The 22,093-nt window shown below is 42.9% G+C and overlaps 1 protein-coding gene across 1 annotated transcript in view; it reads left to right on the forward strand.

Annotated features, from left to right (window-relative positions):
- Positions 1-3,764: 3,764 nt before the first annotated feature.
- PTCHD1 (patched domain containing 1) overlaps positions 3,765-22,093 on the forward strand; it is a 74,334-nt gene continuing 56,005 nt past the window's right edge. Inside the window, exon 1 of the mRNA XM_020789210.3 lies at positions 3,765-4,278. Within this exon, the coding sequence (XP_020644869.2) occupies positions 3,850-4,278 (429 nt within the window). The 5' untranslated portion in view covers positions 3,765-3,849. The remainder of the gene's footprint in view (positions 4,279-22,093) is intronic.

Below are 22,093 nucleotides of genomic sequence, written 5' to 3' on the forward strand. Positions count from 1 at the left end.
GGAAAGTCTAACGCTGCAAAGAAGAATATTGCATAGGAACCTGGAATGAAAGATCTATGAATCTTGGGAAGCTGGATGTGGTCAAACAGGAGACGGCAAGAATAAACATCGACATCCTGGGCGTCAGTGAACTAAAATGGACAGGAATGGGCAAATTCAATTCAGATGATTGTCATATCTACTATTGTGGGCAAGAATCCCATAGAAGGAATGCAGTAGACTTCATAGTCAATAAAAGAGTGGGAAAAGCTGTAATGGGATATAATCTCAAAAATGATAATATGATTTCAATACAAATTCAAGGCAGACCTCTCAATATCACAATAATCCAAGTTTATGCACCAACCACCAATACTGAGGAGACTGAAACTGACCAATTTTATGAAGACTTACAACAACTTCTAGAACTGACACCAAAAAAGATGTTCTTCTCATTACAGTGGTGCCTCGCTTGACAACGTTAATTCGTTCCAGTGAAATCGCTGTAGAGCGAAAACGTTGTAAAGCAAAATAAAAAAGCCCATTGAAATGCACTGAAAACCTTTCAATGCATTCCAGTGGGCTGAAAACTCACCATCCAGCAAAGATCTTCCACAGTAGAACTGACACCAAAGAAAAATGTTCTTCTCATTCTAGGGGACTGGAATGCTAAAGTTGGGTGTCAAAAAATAAAAGGAACAACAGGCAAGTTTGGCCCTGGACTTCAAAACGAAGCAGGGCAAAGGCTAATAAGAGTTTTGTCAAGAGAACAGGCTGGTCATCACAAACACTCTTTTCCAACAACACAAGAGGTGACTCTACACATGGAAATCACCAGATGGGCAATGCCAAAATCAGATTGATTATCTTCTCTGCAGCCAAAGATGGAGAAGCTCTATACAGTCAGCAAAAACAAGACCTGTAGCTGATTGTGGCTCTGATCATCAGCTTCTTATAGCCAAATTCAAGCTTAAACTGCAGAAAGTAGGAAAAACCACTGGGCTAGTCAGGTATAATCTAAAATAATTCCCTTATGAATACACATTGGAAGTGAAGAACAGATTTAAGGAACTAGATTTGGAGGACTGAGTGCCTGAAGAACTATGGATGGAGGCTCATAACATTGTACAGGAAGCAGCAACAAAAAATCACTGCTTAACTGAACTAGTGGACTACACAGCTTAGTGGTTTGGAGCACCAGGGCATGGAGTTCAATCCCCCACTGTGCTTCCCAAGAAGGGAGTCAACCATGATAACCTAGAACATGCATGAATATCAGGAAAGACATCCTGTTAGAGCAGTCGGACAATGGAACCAATTGCCTTGGGAGGCGGTAAGTGCTCCACCGCTGGAGATATTCAGGGGGAAATTGACAACCCTCTGTGAGATCTACTTTGATTTGCATTCCTGCATTGAGCAAGGGGGTGGCCTTGACGGCTTTACAGACCCCTTCCAACTCCATTATTGTATGATTCTACATCTGCCTTTTCTTTGTGGCTTTCTCCAGCAAGCTGGTCTTGACTCCCTGTCCTGCTCTTTCTTTTCTCTTGCCTTCACCCAGGGCTCAAACACTCACAGAATAACCATTAATCCATCCCATCAATCAGAAAGACCATTAACACGCACCCTACTCCATCAGTTCCCCTTTCCCCCTTCAAACAAGGAAAAGAAAAAGGAGGGGAGAGTTTTAAGCAAGCTCCGGGCAAAGGGTTAAGGGCACCAGCTTCCGCGTGGCTTCACGTTCTTAATGGGCATGTGCGCCGCATTCGCACATGCCCATTTAGGCTTCAGACTGGGCAGTTTCTGCTCTCGCACCAGTAAGCCCATTGAAGCAGCATCGAACGGAGATCTGGAGAGACAGAGTCGCGGGGAGGGGAGGGGAGAGAGAAAAGAGCCCAGACAGACCGACCGACCGACCGGCCAAGCCAGAGAGAGAGAGAGAGAGAGAGAGACAGTGGGGAGGGAAGCGGGGAAGGTAGAGCTGGAGGAATCGCCTAGATGTTTCTGGCTTCTGGCATTTAAGCGACCAGCCGCGAGTCCTCGCAATGCGTTGACAAAAGGGAGGCAGTCGCTTGACACCAATGAAATACACAAAATTGTATCTCTGCGCCGATTCCGTCGGGAGACAATGGGAGCCGCGGCCGCCTGCGGGAGGATCGAGCCCGACTCTCCCAAACGCGCTGCTTCTCCGGGGACTCCTTAAAAGGTGAGGCTGGTTGGAAACTTTGCCATGCGCCAGGTGTCGTCTCCGTGCCCGGCTCCCCCCTTTCCCCGGGTGGCGATCTTCCGCGACGGATGGGCAGCTCCTTCGTTTGGATGCCACACGCCGGCGGCGCTGCTGGTGCCGCTGCGGCTGCTGCCATGGATCTGACCTGAAGCAGGAGCTGGTCGCGCGTGTGGTCGGCTTCCCCTGGCCCGCTAAAATATATATATATATACATAAACATAAAAAACAAGCGCAGTCGTACAGTCCCTGAGTGTGGAAGGCAGGGGGAGAAAAAAAGAATTAAACACAATCCGTGAGGTAGGAGCAAAGGGGGCGATTCCTGGATTCAGATTATTAGTCATATTGGCAATCCGCAGTCGGCCACCGGGACTTCCAGCTAAGTTGCCCGCACGGTGTTCCTCGCTCCCCGCGTGGGGAAAAGTGGTCGGCTTCCCCTTCGGCTGCCGGCGCCCCATTCCGAGGCCGGGAAGGCGCGCAAAAGCCTGGGGAGATGCGACGCGGACGCGCCGCCGCCGTAGCGCCCGCCTAGTCGCCGGCTCGGAATCGCCTGGGCAGTCATTGCCTTGTCGTGTGTGTGTGTGTGTGTGAAGCTCAACAACTGGCATGACAAGAGCGAGCCGGCCAGCAAGCCGCCCCTCCACTCCCGCGCGCCGGCGTGTGCTTTGAAACGGCGACCGTCTCCCACCGGGGCTTTTGGACCGAAGAAGAGGCGAGTCGCTTGGCCGGGCATCGTTTGGCGAAAGAGGCGAGGACGGGGAGCGGGAGCCCCTTCGCTCCTTCAGGGCTGCCAGCGGGCGATCGGCGGTCGCTCCCCCCCCCCCCCGGGATCTCCGCCTGTGGATCTACAACAACAAATTCCCCAACACCCTCCGCGGAAGAGCAGGATCCTCGAGCTGGTTGTAAGAGGCAGCTGAAGCTAGAGCTCGGTTGGAAACGATCTGATCCCCGCCACCCACCCCGTGAGCCCCCCCCGAGCCCACCGTCAGGTTTGCTCCCTCTTTCCACCACCCCCACCTCATTTGCCCTGCTGGGCTCCACGCCGGCGAATGGGCACTCCACGGAGATTAGTCAGCAAGTAGGTCTACTTCCCCCCCCCCCGCAAACACCTTCGATTCTCTTTCCCCCCCCCGTGCGCCCAGGACTTCTGGACTGGGGAGGGAGAACAAAACCCGCCCGCCCTCAAGTCCACCCACCCACCCACTTAGCGTTGCAGGAAGAGCAGGCACCAGAAAAAGAAACAAACAAAGAAGGGGTGCCACCAATAAGATCTCGGGTTTTTTTTCTTCCCCCCCCCCCGTGGCCCGCCCCGCTACCTTTTGGGGTCCTTCAGCCCCCCCACCGCCCCATTGATCTCACTTTCCCTCCCCCCACCCTCCGCTTTCCCCTGGGAGTCTTTGTTGCTGTTTAAAGTCAGACAATGAGGCGCTGGGAAACTCCCCTCGGCCGCCGGGGGGGTGGCGGCGGCGGCGGCGGCGGCGAAGCGCCTTAGCACCCACCGCGCACAAAGAAGGCGGCGGCGGCGAGGAGGAGGGGGCGGCGGGGGGGGGGAGAGTTGGCGGTGCCTGCTTGCCTGCCCGCCCGCCCGCCCGCTCGGTCCGGTGCCATCCCGGAGGGGCAGCTCCCGCCTGCTCGAGGGCTCCCCGATGGTTTTGCCTCGGCTCTGGGAGAGCCTCCGACCCCGTCGCGCGCGCCTCGCCCTCCTGAGCTGCCTCTGCACTAGAATGTTGCGGCAGGTCTTGCACAGGGGGCTGAGGACGTCGTTCGCCAGACTCGGCCACTTCATCGCCAGCCACCCGGTCTTCTTCGCCTCCGCGCCCGTCCTCATCTCCATCTTGCTGGGGGCCAGTTTCAGCAGGTACCAGATCGAAGAGAGCGTCGAGCACCTGCTGGCCCCCAAACACAGCCTGGCCAAGATCGAGAGGAACCTGGTCAACAGCCTGTTCCCCGTCAACCGCTCCAAGCACCGGCTCTACTCCGACCTGCAGACCCCCGGGAGGTACGGCAGGGTCATCATCACCTCCTTCGTCAAGGCGAACATGTTGGATCAACACCATACCGACTTGATCTTGAAGGTAAGCTGCGCCTGCCGCCAAAGGGGAGCTAGGAGACTGGTCTGTGCCTTTCTGCCCACCTGAACGACCCCCCCCCCGCTCTTTCTGCCTTTTGCCCCCTTTTCCTTGGCGCCTCATTGTACTTACTGTACTTATAAATGGGAAGAGTTGGAGGGTCGTGATCTGTGTGTTTGAGGTGATGCATGGCTTTCTTAATAGCTGCTTCCTACCTTAAGCTTCTAAGTCACAGCCTTGCAACAGTTGGGTTGACTATTGGCTGCAGTGGAGAACACAGATTCCCTCTCATCTTGGGAGGTGGTAGCCTAGCAGGGAGGTGGGGGGATTTTGTGAATGAAGGAATGACATTTGAAAAATATCCTGCCTGTCTTACACACATTCTCTCCTCTTCTCTTCTGTTATTCTGACTATGCACATTGAGTTAACCCACAACTAGTTTTGCTGACCTGCAATGGAACCTAAACTTCAAAACTGATGAAGGAGATCTGATGTGTGTGTGTTTCTCCTGACTTGCTCTCTCTACAAAGCTGGCCAAAAATACTTAGATTTGTAAGGATCTTTTGCAGGTGAACTGAAACCAAAGGCAGGGTTTGTTTTGACAGAAATCTATTTCTTCTCTGGCATTCCAAATGTATCATTTTGAACACGGCCACGCATTGTGCTCAATCTCTATACGTATATTAATTCATATCAAAGGAAATAAAACAAAGGGTGATCTTTAAAGTGGTGTCCACAGTGGATGTTTATTGCATAAAGCAATGCAGAGAACTTCGGTAATGTTACCTTCCTGGGTTAATATGCAACATTGGAGGTACAGTGTGTTCCACCGTGGTGTCACAGGTTTTAGAGAATTGTCTTCATGTCTACTTTAAAATATGTACTGTGATATTTTGAACAGAATGTTGAATAAAAGAATGAGAAAGAGATGTGAAGGGATTGAAGTTGATGAAAGGGAGGGAAAGACATCTCTGTGACATGGAGGTATGTTTTAGAGGTGTGGCTTTGTGCAACCACACACACTTCTTAGCATTAGACAACTGCACTGCATGTTTACATTGTTTTGTTTGGAAAATGCCAGACAAAGGACTTTCTGAAAATGGAAAAAGCCTGTCAAGTCTTCAAAACACACTGCAAAGTAATCTTAAATGTTTTGACCTCTAGTGTCTCTTCAAATGAGAAAATACATATTCATACGAAGTACAGAGTTTTCTACTCCCAAAATGCCAAGCTTTCTATGCGCTGCTTCCCCCCCCCCCAACTCCAGTAAGTAATATTAGCATTGGCACAAAAAGATCAGGAAACAGAAGTAGTTGGTATCTTCCCATTGACAAATTTCTGGCAAATAAGAAACCCCCAGAGATTCTACTTGACATGTGTTTCCTTAGAAGTAGGCATAGGATTAGAAAATATTTTATCCCCGTGTGCTACCTCTAGAAATCTTAGTGCAATAGCAGTGAGACACAAATGTCTCTGAATGTTTTTTCCCCAAAGAAAAAATTAAGGTAAAACATTATGTATCATCGTAAGAGAGAATTAATAGTTCTATTGTAAAAGATTGATAGTTCTATCAGTGGCCATAGAAATCTGTTTAATCGTTATTATTAATATAGTGGGATCATGGAAACCACGCTCCATTGTCATTTTGACATCACGGATTTGTGCACTTGGCTTCCAGTCATTAAGACCACCAGATGTCCTCTGTTGCTGTACCAAAGTCATCTCTTAATTCTACCACTACTTCCGTTTCAACTGTTTTACTTTACGCCTGGGTGCCTTCCCTGGACAAATGTGTGGCAAAGCCTTTGAAAGATGCAGAAGCTTGTGTTTACTCATGCAGAAACAGCAAATGCAGTTCTTAACATGTTGTGTTGATATGGTCTTGAAAAAAGGAGGGAACAGATAGAGGAGAGTATGGGAATGTGGCTGCAGATTTTGGCCAATTGATCAGCCCCTTAGTAAGGAAGAAGCTATGTTAAACCAGGGGTATGTATTCCCAAGTATAGACACATAGAATCACACTTCACTCTTAAAATGTTCCACACTGTGGCCATATTAGAGTACCCAGTGGAACAACAACATAAAATGTTCATCACCTGTCTGTAGGCAAAAGCCTTGAAGGAAGCTAATGGCTAGGGATTTATTGGATATGTTGATCTGGCTGTACTAGATCTGTGTACAGTATTCCACCTTCCTGGAATTGCTCTTTCTCCTTATTTTTCTCCTTTTCTTGCTTATCCAAAGGATGGTCATGGCACTACTGCTGCAACCTGTTAATTTATGGACCATTGCATCGTCCTAAGAGGTGGGCAAGGCCCCATCTACCCAAGTCTAGAGGACCCGATGTCTGGAAAATCTTATCTAGTATAAGACTTAGAAGAATACCATCATATCACCCTGAACATGCTGATTTCATCTCTGATTTTGGAAGCTTAAGTAGGTTTGGGCTTGGTTAGCACTTAGATGGAGCACCATGAGGGGAATACCTAAGATTTCTACGTAAGATCTCTACTTAGGCCTAGGAAAGAATCCTACCTTAAACCTTGGATAACTGTCAAAACTGGCAATACTGGGTTATACGTAGACCAATATAAGGCAGCTTCCTGGATTCCTAGTATCTCCTCCACTGTTTAAATTCAAAGCCCTTGTATTTTTATCAACACGGAGAAACTAGATGGTATTAGTTAATGCTGTTGATTGTTTGGGTTCAAGCACTGTTTCCTGTCTATGGGCGTTGGTCTTGGTACACAATGGCAGGACTATTTTTGCACTAATGAATCACACATGATTAAAAAAAAATAGAAATCAGTAGAAATAAACGCTATATGCATAACTGAAAACTCCCCAAGTGAAAGAGGGACTCAGATGTTAATGTTACATCTGCTGGTCATTCTCCAGTGTCCAGTGAACCTTTAACATGCATAATGAAGGGAAATTTTACTTTTGACATGATCGCTCTGAAATGAAAATGTCCTATGCAACCCAAACCTGGACTAGACATTGCTGATTTTTGCCTTTATTTTTTTTTATAAAAGACTTTCTAAATTAGACTAAATAAATCACTAATTGCTAAATGATACAGAAAGAAAAGGCTTTAACTCTTATTATTTTAAACTTGTGGTTGCTGTTATTTTAAATAGCAATGTAACTGTACTTCTGAACCCCCAAGCTTCTCACTTGCACATATATTCAGGTAGCTGCGAGGACTACTGCTTTACAAGTAGCTTCCTTTCTTGACAGGCAAAATGAGGGAAAGAGGTAACTTTTTGCATATATCCATCACTACCTTTTTTCCCCCCTCCCTGGGAAAGGTAATGTTCTAAATAGTGAAATGAGAGGTTTTTTTAATAAGCTGATGCTGTGTTAATGTGAAAATAGAGATGTTCACACACCAGCTTTGCAATGGAACAGAGAACTTGCTTTTTAAATAGTGCAATGAAATAACATCTCGTGTAGTATTTTGTGCCAAGGAAAAGAAATAAAACTTTAAAAATTACAGAAAATGCTAGCTTGATTAAGTGCAGAGGGAGAGCAAAACTATATTTCTATCACACGATCGTAAGAAATTCTTATAGTAATAAGACTCCCCTAGAATTCCCAGAGGAGATCTTAAGATACATCAACATCCTTTGACGTCATTAACACTTTGCTTGGTTCTGAAAGTACTTATTAAAGCCACCATGTTCTTTTGAGGTCAACAAGACACATAAGCTATTTTCCTTTCTTAAGAGAGGGGACTGTCTTCTTGACTAAGTTCATAAGGATCAGGCGGAATTATATATTTTTGGTTTCTTGTACCAGAGGAAGCTTGTAAAACTCAGGAAGAGATAGGAGACAAGACTGAAGCCGCCTTATGAGAAGATTATTACTTCTGTGCAGGCTGATAATATAAAAAAATGATAGTTTAATTTCTGCCATGCTTACAAACTCAATGGGCTTCAGTGAATAGCAGTAAGAGAAACTCAGTGCTGTTGGAGTTTTGGAAACGGCCTGAAGCACAAAAACAAGTGGAGAAGTTATGGTTAGCAGAATGCCCTATAGGGATATGAAGAACACTGGTTTAAGAGTGCCATCATTCTCTTGCAGTCTAGCTTGGAAGGCCTAGAAGGCATAGAATGGGACATAAGTAACGATTCATAGTAACTAGAATGGTAGAGTTGGTACTACAAGGAATAAAATTTGAGATGTGGCCTTTTCTTCTGACAATTCATGGCTTTCCCTTAGTTAATTATTATCTTGCATTTCCTTTAATTTCAAAAAACTGCACCTTCATTGGGGTTGCAGTATGTTCAACTGATCTGCATTTTTACAGGCGAAACTGTGAACCAGTCAAAATATTTCAGTTGGTAAAAATGTGATTAGACATTTGAAATGCTTATACATGCGTACGTTTCTAAAGACTGATGCAAACAAATTTTGAATATGTTTACTTGTAATTTTGGCTTCAACTGCAAGATATAGGGCCCTCTTGAAGAATCAGACTACTTAAAAAAGTTGAATCCTAGTTTGCTTCCAGTTCAGATCTATATAAACTTGTATGTGATAACTGAACCAGCATTTTGATCTACAGACTTCATGAGAAAGGTTTCATGGTAAGGTGATACCTATAATTTGAATCTTAATCCTAGTGGCTTCTGTACGGGTAATGAAATGGGCTGTGGTCCATGAAAGCTTATGCAAAATTAACCTTGTCTTTCTTAAACACTCTTTGTTCACTTTGCTTATATGAACTCATATGGCTGTCTCTTGGCAATTAATTTTAGATTGTTACACAAACCAATATAAATGCTTATACTGGATTACAGAATTTAAAATGTTATCTTTTTAAAATGCATTGATATAACTAGGCTTTTGCTTGTAAGTTTGTTTCCACTATTACATATTCACCGCTACTCACTACTTCATCAGTGCATTGCTTTTTTATACTTTTTCAAATTTGTTTGTAAACATTTTAAAATACATAAACTGCAAAAATAAACCCCAAACAAACAGTTTAGAAGCAACAACTAAATGTTATTTATTAAAAACCTAAAAAGTAATTAAGGTACTAGCTGTTATGTTATTTTGTGAAAATACTCTTATCCCCCCAAAATAATGGATTCCAATAAAACAGTTATTTGCATCCTGTTATCTCCTATGATTGGATCCAGACTTAGCTATATAGAGAGTAGATCTGTTGAAATCAGTGGGATTTAAATTAGTCATGACAAACTTAAGTACCATTTATTTTAATAAAAAAAAGTGGATGAGCCTCTGTAGTTAGAGCATGGTTTGCTAGACATTTTGGAATTGCTTTAGGGGAGATGTTTTGATGCTGTCAGAACCGATTATTACTTTGCATTAGATCCCAATATTTTTGTATACTTCTGTATATTTATATATTTCGATGTTTTATTTGTGCCTGGTCTTTTGCCCATAATAAAGTTTTATCTTTTATCTATCTATCTGTCATCATATGGGAGTGAACACAAGGCAAAAGATAAGTTGAACATGATTTATATTACAGGACATTAAAATGTAAAATTTGGAGGAACCCCCATTTTAAAACATGCCTTATTTACATGGTTCATCTTTGCTAATCAGAGTTCCTTTTTGGTACCTGAGATGTACCTATTTTAGAACCAGAACTGCCAGGTTGGAAGGAAGTGTAAGTCTAACCCCCTGCTAGTGGAGCAAATGAAATCTACACTGAAGTATTGCTGATAGATCACCATTCATCTCTAGTTAGAGAAATCCATCACTTTTTTGTTACTTATGTTGAAGGGTAATATAATAATAATGTGCCATCAAGTCAATTCAGAGTTTCTGTTGGGAAATTCTTCCTAATTGGAAATCAGTGGTTTGGGCGCTACCTTTTAGAACCACGGAAAACAAATTTGCTCCATCTTCCAGGTGACATCTCTGGTTATCTAAAGATTACCATCATATCATCTCTCAGTTTTCCCAAGGCTAGATATATCCAACTCTTTATAAGGTCTGAATTTCAAGAGGTTTACCATCTTTGTCATTCTCCTCTGAACACGTTCCAGCTTGTCAATATCCTTCCTACAGTGTTTCCCCAAAAATAAGACAGGGTCTTATATAAATTTTTGCTCCAAAAACACATTAGGGCTTATTTTCCAGGGATTTTTTTTTCATGTGCAACAATCTACATTTATTCAAATACAGTCATGTCATCTTCTGGTTTCTGCACAATGGTGGAGGGCGGGTTTTCTCTTAACTGGGGATTATTTTGGGGGTAGGGCTTATATTATGAGCATACTGAAAAATCATACTAGGGCTTATTTTCAGGTTAATTAGGTCTTATTTTCCAGAAAACACGGGAAACTGCAGTATACAGAACTGTATACAGTGGTGCCTCACTTAACGATTTTAATTGGTTCCAGAAAAAACATCGCTATGGGAAAACATCGCTAAGCGAAACGTGTTTTCCCATAGAGATGCATTGAAAACCAGATAATCTGTTCCAATGGGAACGGATTGCCATCCTTAAGCGAAAATCGCCATAGGAAACATCGCTAAGCGAAACACGGTTCCCCCATTGGAATGCATTGAAACCTTTTCAATGCATTTCAATGGGGGAGAAAAAAATCACCAAAAATTCAAAAAGAGTCAGAACGAAGTCAAATTTGGTTAACAAAGGGTTTATTAAGTGCACTAACAATTTCAAGCACTCTAAACCAGTGGTGTCCAACCTTTCACCTTCCCTGGGCCACATTAGAAGATGAAAATTTGGTTTGGGCCGCACATACATTTGGTTTGGGCCACATGGGGGGGCAGCCCTAGCCATCCTCCACAGCCCCGCTCCAAGCACGCTTACTGGCAGCTGCGATCTCAGACAGCAGACGCTGCCAGCTTCGGTCTCCGGTGGCTTTATGGGGCTGGGAGGGGGTCCACCTATTGACGGGGATGGCGCAATGCAGTCACGCAGCCCTCCTCTCCCCTCCCCTTCCTTCCTTCCTTCCCCATTGGAAACATTGCTAAACAGAGCGCATGATCGCTCCTAAAACCTCATCGCTAAGCGAATACATCATTAAATGAGGCAATCGCTAAGCGAGGCATCACTGTACAGTGCTCCATGTGAGATCTGACTAAAACAGAACAATGGTACCTATATTTTTCTTGATCTGGAAGCTATACTTTTGTAAACCTAGATTCTGGATACTAGTAGTGCGCAGCACCCAGAACAGCCTGGAATTCTGCAAATATGTCTGAAAGACAGAGTTAGCCACTGTGGTCATGAAGCCACTCATGTGGAGTGGCTTCACTCCTCATATCCTGTGGCCCTCTGTCTTGTTTCAAAAACCTTCACAAAATCAGTACAAACTCCTGCAAGAGTGGTTTATCTCTTCCTTGGCAGCCTAGCAGGTGAGAAAGATGGGAGAGAGGGATACAGAGCAGGGCATGGGAGAGAGAAAAAGAAAATATGGCAGCAGGAAAAGAAGGGGGAATGGAGCAGGCTCACCTATATCTGCTCTTTTTTGTTGTGTCCACTACTGGCTCCAGCCTCCCTAACCACCCAACAGCTTACACTCAACAGAATGCAGCCCTTGGCAGAGAAAAGTTTGTCCACCTCAACTAGATGTTGATTCCGGGAGGAAAGCATAAGAGCAACTGACTGGGGGACAGATGTCCTGTTTGGGTTCTGTTCTTCAGTCTGCTTTGGAGCCGACTGTCAGAAAAAGAGAAAGAGTAAGGAGAGTTTTCTTGTATTAGCCTTTTTTCCTCCAAGTAACTAAAACAAAGAGGTGAATAGATAGCTTTTCCAATGGCTGTCAGTGAGGACCATTGGAACCCTTAGGAGCTATCATTCCCAAGACCTAGTATGAGTTTGCTCTTACCCCAGAAAATGATCTTTTCTTTTCAAGATTTAGTAATTCTGGGTTAGAAGATAGAATTAAGGATCCAATAACAGCTTCAACTGCTTTTGAAAGAGACAAGTACTTTAATGTGAGCTACCAGTGACAGTGGACTGCAGACTTTAAGCAGCAGGTCCCCTTGAACCGCTTGGAGCAGAAGGTAAAAGAGCAGAGAGTATATGATCCCAGACAAAGTGAAAACACAGTGCTGGTTCGTCTTATTTATACTGTGATTCAGGCCTGCGAATCTACTGTAATATTAGTGTTTGTTGTCAGATCCTCTTCAGTTCTGTTCAGATGCACCAGTATAGAGTTATTTTCAATTTCTGTTTGTTCAACACTTCTGCCTTTAAGTGCAGCAGGCCTTAGATATCAAAGAATAGGTATATCTTACCTTATCAGATCAGCTATCACAGCCGATCATGACTAAGGAAGCTTAATTGTGATTAGCATGAAATGAAAATTGAAAAACAGTGGTTTGTGATAATATGGGAAATAACCATGGTATGAAATGGGTTATATTAGCTCAGAAGTATATATCGGTATAGGCTTGTCATGTTCATGTTTTCTCTTTTGTGGTTTTTTAAGATATTTTGCTCCTGTACTTAGGTCTTGATGGGCAGACAGAATGTGAGCTTCATGGCAATAGTGGAAGTGTCCCCCAAATCCACTGCAAAAAAAAAAAAAATCAACAGCTTTGCTTCTGTACCCAAGTCCTGTCTGAGACAATTGATTGTGTTTGATTGAAATCATGTGTAAATAAGCAATAGCGTTTTTCTGGAAGATGAGCCCCTATGAAATGACTAAACCAAAGGCTGTGTCCAAACAAGATAGAGAAATGGGTGGTGGGAGTTTCAACTGAGCTAGGAATTAGCAGGCTGTTTCTTCTGAACTTAGTTGTCCTCTTCCTGAAAGATGAGAATTACAGTTTGAGATGCTTCAGCCATTGTCAAGCTGTTTCCTGAAATCAAGAATGTTTGAAATTTATTTTTTCATTTAATGAAAGTTCAGATCTCAAATAACATTAAGGAAAATTCAATATCTTACTATAAGATTAATTGTAACCACCTCAGAACTGCACGATAAAGGGCATGCTTAATGTTAACCCTCCTTCTCTTAGAAATGATAATATATTGGCCACAATGTTCATTAAAATGGCGTTTGGGAGACTGCAACAAGTGCTATCTGCCGAGTAAAAGAGAAGGTTATTTCAGGGTGATTTTAGTACAGTATGAAAGTATGGTCTATATTTCTGGGCTGATCTGCCAGTGGTTAAATCCTAGATGGACGTATGAAAGTAAACTGTAATCCTTGGAGAAGAAGTCAAATGTTTCACAATGTCAATGTTTTCCTTTCTGCTGCAAGGTGGAAGTTCTGTGATAAAAACAATTCCCCATCCCAACCATATGGGAAAATATGCATCACAATCTTGTCAGATCCACATTCCATACAGCTGAGTAAGGTGAGGGTGAAGACAACATCTGAGTGTTCCCTGTAGGAAGCAAGAGTATACTTCCAAGGTGAATACATCTCATTCTTTATTTAGCCTTGTAAGAGCCATGTGGAGATGTTGCATGATCTGCTGTGTCTTTGGTGGAAGCATGGTCTGGGTTGCCCCCCCTTTTTTTTCTTGACCCAAAATATCCACTGATGTGCAGAGTGAACTTTCATCTGCTATTCCTTTTCAAGAATCCTGTTGGTGATTTGTGTGTGCTTGCATCAAATTGTGTAGCAAATTGCCCCTAACGAGGCATTATGAGGCACATGCCTCATTGCACAGCAGGTTCTCACCTGTAAATGCAGCTGGCGCCTCATTAGCAGCAATTCATTCTGATGAGTTACACCAGTGGTTCTTAACCTTGGGTTACTCAGGTGTTTTTGAACTGCAACTCCCAGAAACCCCAGCCAGCACAGCTGGTGGTGAAGGCTTCTGGGAGTTGCAGTCCAAAAACACCTGAGTAACCCAAGGTTAAGAACCACTGAGTTACACACTTTAACTTACCCATCAACAAGACTCTGGGCCTCAGGTTGTTGATTTGAGACGTGCTGCCTTCTCTCAAGTTGTGAGACTTCTAGGCCTAGCATAATTTGTGAGGAGCGGGAGATACAATCCCTTGTGCCCACAAGTGAGAGTGCATAGTGATATTTGCAGGAGTTGGCTGCTTACCACCCTTGGACATTTTCAGATGAGCCATATTTTATTCATATCTGTTTCAGTTGAGTTTGACGATTGACACTGCCTTAGTTGCTAAGAGGGATGGCTATTGAGAGAGGACAAAGAGAGTTGATTCCCTTGGGCCTCTTGGTAACTTTCAGTACCACAGACCATGGTATCCTCCTGCATAGGCTGAATTGGAATGTGAGGGCACTGTTTGTAGTTTTTCTGCTCCAACCTATATTGCCAATGCCAGAAAGCAATTCTGTGGACTTCCCCTGAAAAAGATGCCATGAGAGCTCCAGAGGGCTTTGTTTCATGTCTTGTATTATTTAATTTTTGTATGAAACCACTAGATACAGTCTTGTAGAGGTTTTGACTAAGATATCATTAGCATGCAAATGAAACACAACACCATCTCGTTTTCATCTCATGTAGTTGAGGTTGTGGATGCCCTCGTTCAGTGTCCAGCTACCTGTTCCTCCAGTGTGACAAAAACAAATTTGAACTACAGACAGTTTGATAAGTTTTCATAGGCTGGATCAGGCAAAAATGGATCTAGGAGCACTCTCAGATGTTGAATGTAATCCTTTACAAAAACAATGAGAAACTGTGGTAGGTCCAGAGCCAACCTCTTTGGCCCAAATATATATATGTAAGGCCGAATAAATTAAGATACAGTCCACAAGAGATGGAAAGGGTGGTTTTTCCGAAACCTGTATCTGTTCTGAAAGGCATTGTATTTCCCCTCAGAGCAGGAATTCAGTCGATTTAGCCCTTTGTTGCCTCAAAGACTATTTTGCAGACTCCACCCCACCCCAATGTGCCACGCAATTTCAGTGGCAAACCACCAAAAGCCCTTTAAACAAGGATTCCCTGCTTGTTTTAAGGGCTTGTCCGGATCCATTACCTGTACTTTGCACCCCAGTTTGTTGCCAGTTTCCTGCCACATGACAGCAGCAGTAGATTTGGGAGTATGTGGGCAAAAGTGGTAGCTCGACCCACCAACGTGCCCACCCAACCCTGAGGTGCTTCTAGATCTATTATTGTGGGTTCCAGTCCATGAAAGTGCTTAGCATATAGAACATGGTAGTATTTAAGGTGCCACGAGACTCTGTATAGTTTTAGATCCATTATTGTGACTGAAGGCATAGGCAGTGCAAAGCATGATTCATCAGCCTAGGCTAGTATACCAACTGTAACCCCAGCTGGACAGAAATAGTTTTTCTGCGCTCATCCCTACTCTGGGAGCCTCCTGGGTAAATTGCTGCAATGCACTGTACACAGGGTTACCTTTGAAAATGGATCAGAAACTTCAGCTGGGCTAAAAGAGGGCTGCAGCACCATTGACTGGAACTGGCTGCTTACTTATACGTACCACACTAGCATTTTCATTGTCTGTGGCTGCAGTTTTTCCACTGACAATGGCTGTCAGTTCATCTCCAAGCTTAACCTGTAAAGCTCTCAACCACTCAGGACCAGGTGACAAACCACCTGCGAAAGTGAGATTTGGAAAATGGCTCTGGAGAAGAGCCTGGCAATACATACTCCAACTATGATGCAAAGTGAGCATCTCAGGAGAAGATTGTAGTGCTATTTGTTTGGTGGCAATTTGTGACAAATGTTTTCCTGTGCTTTCTGTGATATATAAATATTTTCTCTTCAGAAACATATTTTCTCTTCAGAAAAACCCTCTTGGATACCGAGTCCCATTAGCAAAAGAAGCTGTTTCTGATACATTGAAATAACTGCTCTGGCAGCCATATAGATGTGTTAGGACAGTGATGCAAATCTTCTTTCACACTTAGTTGACATGAATAAATTGCATTTCACTAAAGGAGATTTCTCAAAATAAGATCATGTTCAGTAAAGCACCATGCAATTATGGACCCTTGTTTTTCTGTACAGAGGCGGGGCTGCTAGGAATTAAATTGAGAGTTTGTTGCTATACATTAATTAAGTTATGTACATCATTCACATGTGACATTCATTTTAAAAGGTCATCAATGATTTAAATTTTTTTTTTAAATCAGAGACACAAAATACAGAACACATTCTTAAACCAGACTGGTAGAACATTGGAATGAAAACCTAGAACAGATTGCTGGAATTATAAGATTTAGAAGCAGTAGACCACTTCTGCTACAAGCTTTAAAAGCTCAAGAAAATGAAAAGATATTCTCCTGGCCTTTAAAAGACTGCAGTTTTAGCACCACATGAGTCTCTCTGATGAGGGCTTTCCATAACTGGAGGGGAAAACTACCACCAAAAAAAGTATTTCTCCTGGGAATCACCAATTTGCCTAATGTGATGGGGGCCCTGGTTTTGAGCATGATCTTAAAATCTAAGTAGAAACGAAAAAGAGGAAGCAGTATGCCTGGCACAGAGAGTTACGGGGCTTTAAATGAAAGCCTTCTGAGTTGACCTTGAGGTTAATATGTAGTCTTTGAAATGGGCTAAGCAACAGATTGGGAACCACTGCAGCCAACAAAGAGATGAATGTAGGAAAAAATGATAGCCATCTGAAAAGTGTGTTGTATATCCTTGATTGGTACAACACGGCATCAGTGCTGGATACATAGTAAGTGCTTTAATGGAGTAATAATATTGTAAATCTGGGTCCGGGTAGGCTTTGGTTCAGAACTGGTTTAAGGTCATTGAGCCATTCACTCTTTTCAGGTCCCCACTTCCCTGGTTTTATTTGTTTGTTTATTTTATTTATTTAAAATGCTTTTACCTTGCTTTTCTAAAAAGAAAAAAAAAGAATCCAATGCAGCTGAGGATAAAATGTGGAACAATTTCCCACCCAGCTCTTTCTTGTGTGCTGCTGTGCAATCACAAGGGTCTCTCTCTAGTCTCAGGTTTTGACCCTGAAATCTCAGGGAGTGGGATGCTGCTGATCCGGTAGGCAGCCGCAAACCACTTTGAGTTAAAGTGATTATCAGTGGGTTTATCTGTCACTCCATAGATTTGCCTGGCTGAATTTTGTGACCTGTGTATGTTTAGCATTTAAGCATATGTTCATGCGCACACACATATGAAGAGACACAAATACACACATACAAGAGGATGATAAGTATTGAGCCTTACCCAGAAAAAATTGAGCTAGGAAACTGTAACTGCCACACTATTCTACATATTCCCCCAGGAAGTCAATGCACTTGTGACATCTGTCCTGCAGCTTCTTAAGTCCCCGAAAATAAAATTCTTCCGACTGCTGGTGTAACCACTCATTTGCAGCATTAGTTGCCCCCAGAACAAGCCCAAATCGTTGTCCCTTTAGGGCTTTTTTTTAAAGTTTGGGGAACAGATAATAGTCAGAAGGAGACAGGTAGGGAGAATATGGTGGATGGGGCATCATTTGAAAGTCTAAGGACGTCAGTTTTGCCATTGTTCCACCTGCAGTGTGTGACGAGGTGTTGTCATGCAACAGGATGACACCTTTGGAGAGCTTTCCTTGACGTTTTTCCTAGATGTTTTGCCTCAACTTCATCAATAAAGCACAGTAATATTTTGCATTGATGGTTGAATCCTGTTTGAGGTAGTCCACCAGCAGATCTCCCTTCTTATCCTAAAAAAAAGTTGCCATTTGCTTCTGCACCAACCCTTGCACTCGGAACTTCTTTGGCCTGGGGAAACCACTGTGCCTCCATTCCTTAGACTGTTCCTTCATCTCAGGATCATAACAGTAGATCCATGTCTCATCACCAGTTACCAGTTTGCCCAGGAAATATGACTCATTTTTGGCAAAATGTTCCAAAACAGCCACCGATGATTCCACACGTTTCCTCTTTTCTTTGGTTGTCAAAAGTTTGGGGATCCACTTTGCTGCCAGCTTTCTCATTTCCAAGTCGTTGTGGATAACGGCACCAACTCTCTCACGTGATATTCTTAGATATATAGCAATACTTTTGGCTGATATTCGGCAATCCTCCATGATCATGTCATGGATGGCTTTCGCATTTGCAGGCACAGAGACAGAAACAGGCCTTCCACCAGGTTTCTCACTTTCAACACCGAAATGGCCAGTTTAAAAATTGGCAACCCAACGTTTAACTGTTGCATATGAAGGGCCTATAGTTTGTGACATTTCATCATGGATCTGCTTTGCACCTTTCCCTTGGAGAAACAGGAACTTGATTATGGTCCTATGCTCTTCCACATTGAACTTTTCTGGAGGTGCCGCCATGTTCACTTTAGACCAGAAAATGAAAGTTAAGTTAAAATCATAGGTAGTTGATTTTTTCACCATTGAATATAGACAATTTGGCCAATACACCCTGCAATTTATAGCTTCCTAGCTCAATTTTTTCTGGGAAAGGCTCAATACTTATCAGCACCCCCTCGTACAGTATACCTGTTTTGTAGAGTTTGTTCTGCTTTTGCTATTCATGAGGCAGGTCAAGAGACTAATCAGAGCATCTGATTACAGACCTGTGGAAAACCTGTTTATCATTTACTAGTTTCTGAAGCTTTGCCAGATGTTTTCCACATGCTTTCACAGCTGCCAAAAGCACCATTAATTTGAATCATACACAAGATAAGGTTTTAAATTTATAAACTCCCGGAACATGCCATTTAGATATACTTGCAGGGACACTTTACTTATCTATTATATGTTCTGGAGATGTTGTTGCTGCTGCCATTGCTGAAATTCACGTTAGCCTTTAAATTCATCATAGTATCGGTACAAATTCTGCCTATCAGAAATACAATATTTTTAAAAGTGACATCACAAAATTCTGCTCTAGGTCTTGGACTATGGCCCTAAAATCTCAGGGAATACTGCTGACCTGGCAGTGCTAGTACTATGTGTCTCCAGAAGTTCATTGTGTTTATTAGTATTTGCATGTGAAGGTTTATGTCCACCAGCTTTTGGGTTTTCACATAAACAACCCAGGTGACAGAATCCCTATGTATTCAGTCACCTGACTCCAGAATAGGTGGTTGTTTCTATGTACTAAGAGGACTCTTGTATAAGAAGACATATAAAGAAGTGTAATATAACAGGGAAGGGGGGCAATTGCAAAAAAGACAAACATCAAGGATTTATGTAATGTTGAAATGGCTCTTTTGGGATGGAGATGGGAGTGAGGGTCAGAGAGAGCGACTTATCCTGCTTGAGCCTCTGACAGCTCTGAGTAAGGGGATAGGTGTCCTTAAGTTATGAAATCCCCCACCCCTTTTTCAAAATGCAGAGATGTTTCAGGGAGAAAGAAAGGAAAAAAGGATTCCTGTTCTGTTTCTCTCCAGTAGGATTGCTAGGCCTCAGATTGTGAGGCCTTTCTGTGTCTCCCACAGAACATCAGGACTTCTGATGTTAAAGAAGGAGAAAGTTTTCCCATGGCGAACCTCATCTTTTGCACTCTGGGTGTACTGGCCCCTGTAATTTCCTACAGTCAGGAAACTCATGTATAATTTGTGGATTTTATTGTGTGTAGTAGCTTTAATGCCTGAGTATTCTCTCAACCTGTCAGTTCAAACAGATATCCCAATTAGTTTCAGAGTTTGGCCCTAAGTCTCAGGGAGTAGGAAGTTGCTGATCTGGCAGTCCTGCTTTCCAAACCACCATCACCTGTAGGTAGAAATGCTCTGATTTGTGGCCGTCAACCAGCTCCAATTCTAACCCTAAATTGTTTAAGCGAGGACAACTTAAAGGGGCTGTGATGGGGGAAAGGGCATTTTTTGCTGTCATAAAATTGCACCCCCAACCCAATTCATGGTAGACCGGACTATAAGGCTGAATTTCCCAATACAATAGAGCCATGAAAGAGGAAAAATCTTTTTACAATCAGCATATACTGCAGTCTTTTCTTATAGATCCCAATTGTACTTAACAAACAAGGTCTGTGCTAAGCCAGAATTAGAATGTTTGGTGGATTTGTTTTCTTTTGGGTTCTGCTGTTCAAATGTACCTCATGTAAAGAAGCTAAGCAGCCTGTCTTTAATGCGTTCTCTTCACTTCAGCGGAGTTTCCTAAGAAGTTAGTAGCTCAAGCAACCTTCCTGATCTCAAGTGTTCACAAAACACTAAGGCAGAATCTCCGAAATAGATTTGTTTTTGAAGCAAGCCTCCTAAATTTTGCCTTCTGGGATATGTGCCACTGACATTTGCAACGTTTTCCTCTTCAGAGCTCCAAGGAGATAATTTTTCTCTTTAATGAGAGAACCTGAGGTTCTTCTGTAACGACTCTCATATAATGACATGGCTCCAGGGGGCTTAGGCTTTGTAAAGAAAAATGTCTTCTGTCATGAGAGTTTTTAACCCTACCTTCACGCAGCATCCTTTTAAGTTTTCCTAACCACAGGTTGCTCTTTGTCCTTGGCCTCAATGTCAATCTGTAAACAACAGAGGGCAGAATTTATAGTTCCGCGTTTCTGTCACAAGTGTCAGGCTGTTATATCAGCAATGTTTTTCTATTTTTGTCAGATTACTCACTCTGCTGGAACAAAATAGATCTATCACACTAATTTTATATGGCGAACTATTTATTGCCACATGTCTAGTGACACAGCATAGCGTAGAGTAATGATGTACTATATTTCCTTACAAAGTGCTTCATAGAATTGTCTGAAAACAAGAGGAAAAATATTCAGATTCTTCTAGCAGTTGAGAATAGGTAACCTGCAAAGTTACAGATAGGAGAGTGGTAGTATAAAGTACAGAAAATGTCTTCTATGCCCGTCTGCTGCTGAAATTAGTTTGAGACGATGTTACTGAAACCAAGCATTAATGATGCTCAGGTCCTAATCCCTGGGCATCTAATTCCAGAGTGATCATGCCAGAATGAGGCCATCTAGTTGGGGAATATATTTTCAGATGCAAAATCCAATTCTTGTCATGCTATGCCAGCCCCAAGTTGGCAGGAAGAGCAAAGGACCCCTCTCATCTTCCCTCCTGTCCCTCCACATCCAAAGGAAAAGGACAAACACATGAGTAAGCTTCTGTTGCTTCTCTTCAGTTTTGTTGCTAGCTTCTGAGCTAGGGTTAAAATCTATGAGAACAAGTGGCAATAGCAAGATGAGCCACGATAGGTCATGGAGTTTTAATGGTCAGCTGGAGATCTCCTACTGGAACATGGGTCGAAGTGTAAGCTTTAATAGGTGCCCAATACTGCCAGCATCTGGCAGGGGCCCAGTAATGCTCTTCTGGAGTATGCAAATCCCTGAAAGGAGTTAGGCATGTTCTGGCTACTATATATGTATATTTTAACATACAGTACATATGTACTTCTCCTTTCAATTGCACTGATCTGAACAGCATTGTATTCTTGACATTTTTCAATGTGTGGAAGTCATTTTTCCTTTTATGACTGAAGGATTTTGTTAATAGGTCTTGTAAGAACATCTACAACAATTAAGATGTCCCTTCTTTTTTCCTGCAGATTCCCTATTGTCCTTTGTTTATCTTTAGCATCAGCGTTGCTCTTTCAAAAAGTACCCTGCTGAAAGACTCACTTATTAACAGAATGATGAAGATAGCTAGATACAAAGTTATACTCAGAGAGGTGCATACAGATGTAAATAATTTGAGTGCTAAGGGCAGAATGAGAGCGCACCCGTATGATGTTTAGAGGTACCAGTTATTCTCATGGATTGAACTCAGAGGAAGCTGATCCTACACAATTACATGAAGTCATTGCCTTTGTTTAGTACTGTACATGTTGGCTGATTGCTGCCCCTCCAACTCCAAAGGAAATGGAAAACACTATTTTTTTGTTTTATTTTCTTAATGATCCAATAAAGGTATCGTCTATTACTGCATTTTTATTGTTTTGAGGACATAGGGGCTTGTCCTGATTTTTTTC

The sequence above is a fragment of the Pogona vitticeps genome, chromosome 3 (genome assembly GCF_051106095.1).
Source record: "Pogona vitticeps strain Pit_001003342236 chromosome 3, PviZW2.1, whole genome shotgun sequence".
NCBI classification, from domain to species: Eukaryota; Metazoa; Chordata; class Lepidosauria; order Squamata; family Agamidae; genus Pogona; species Pogona vitticeps.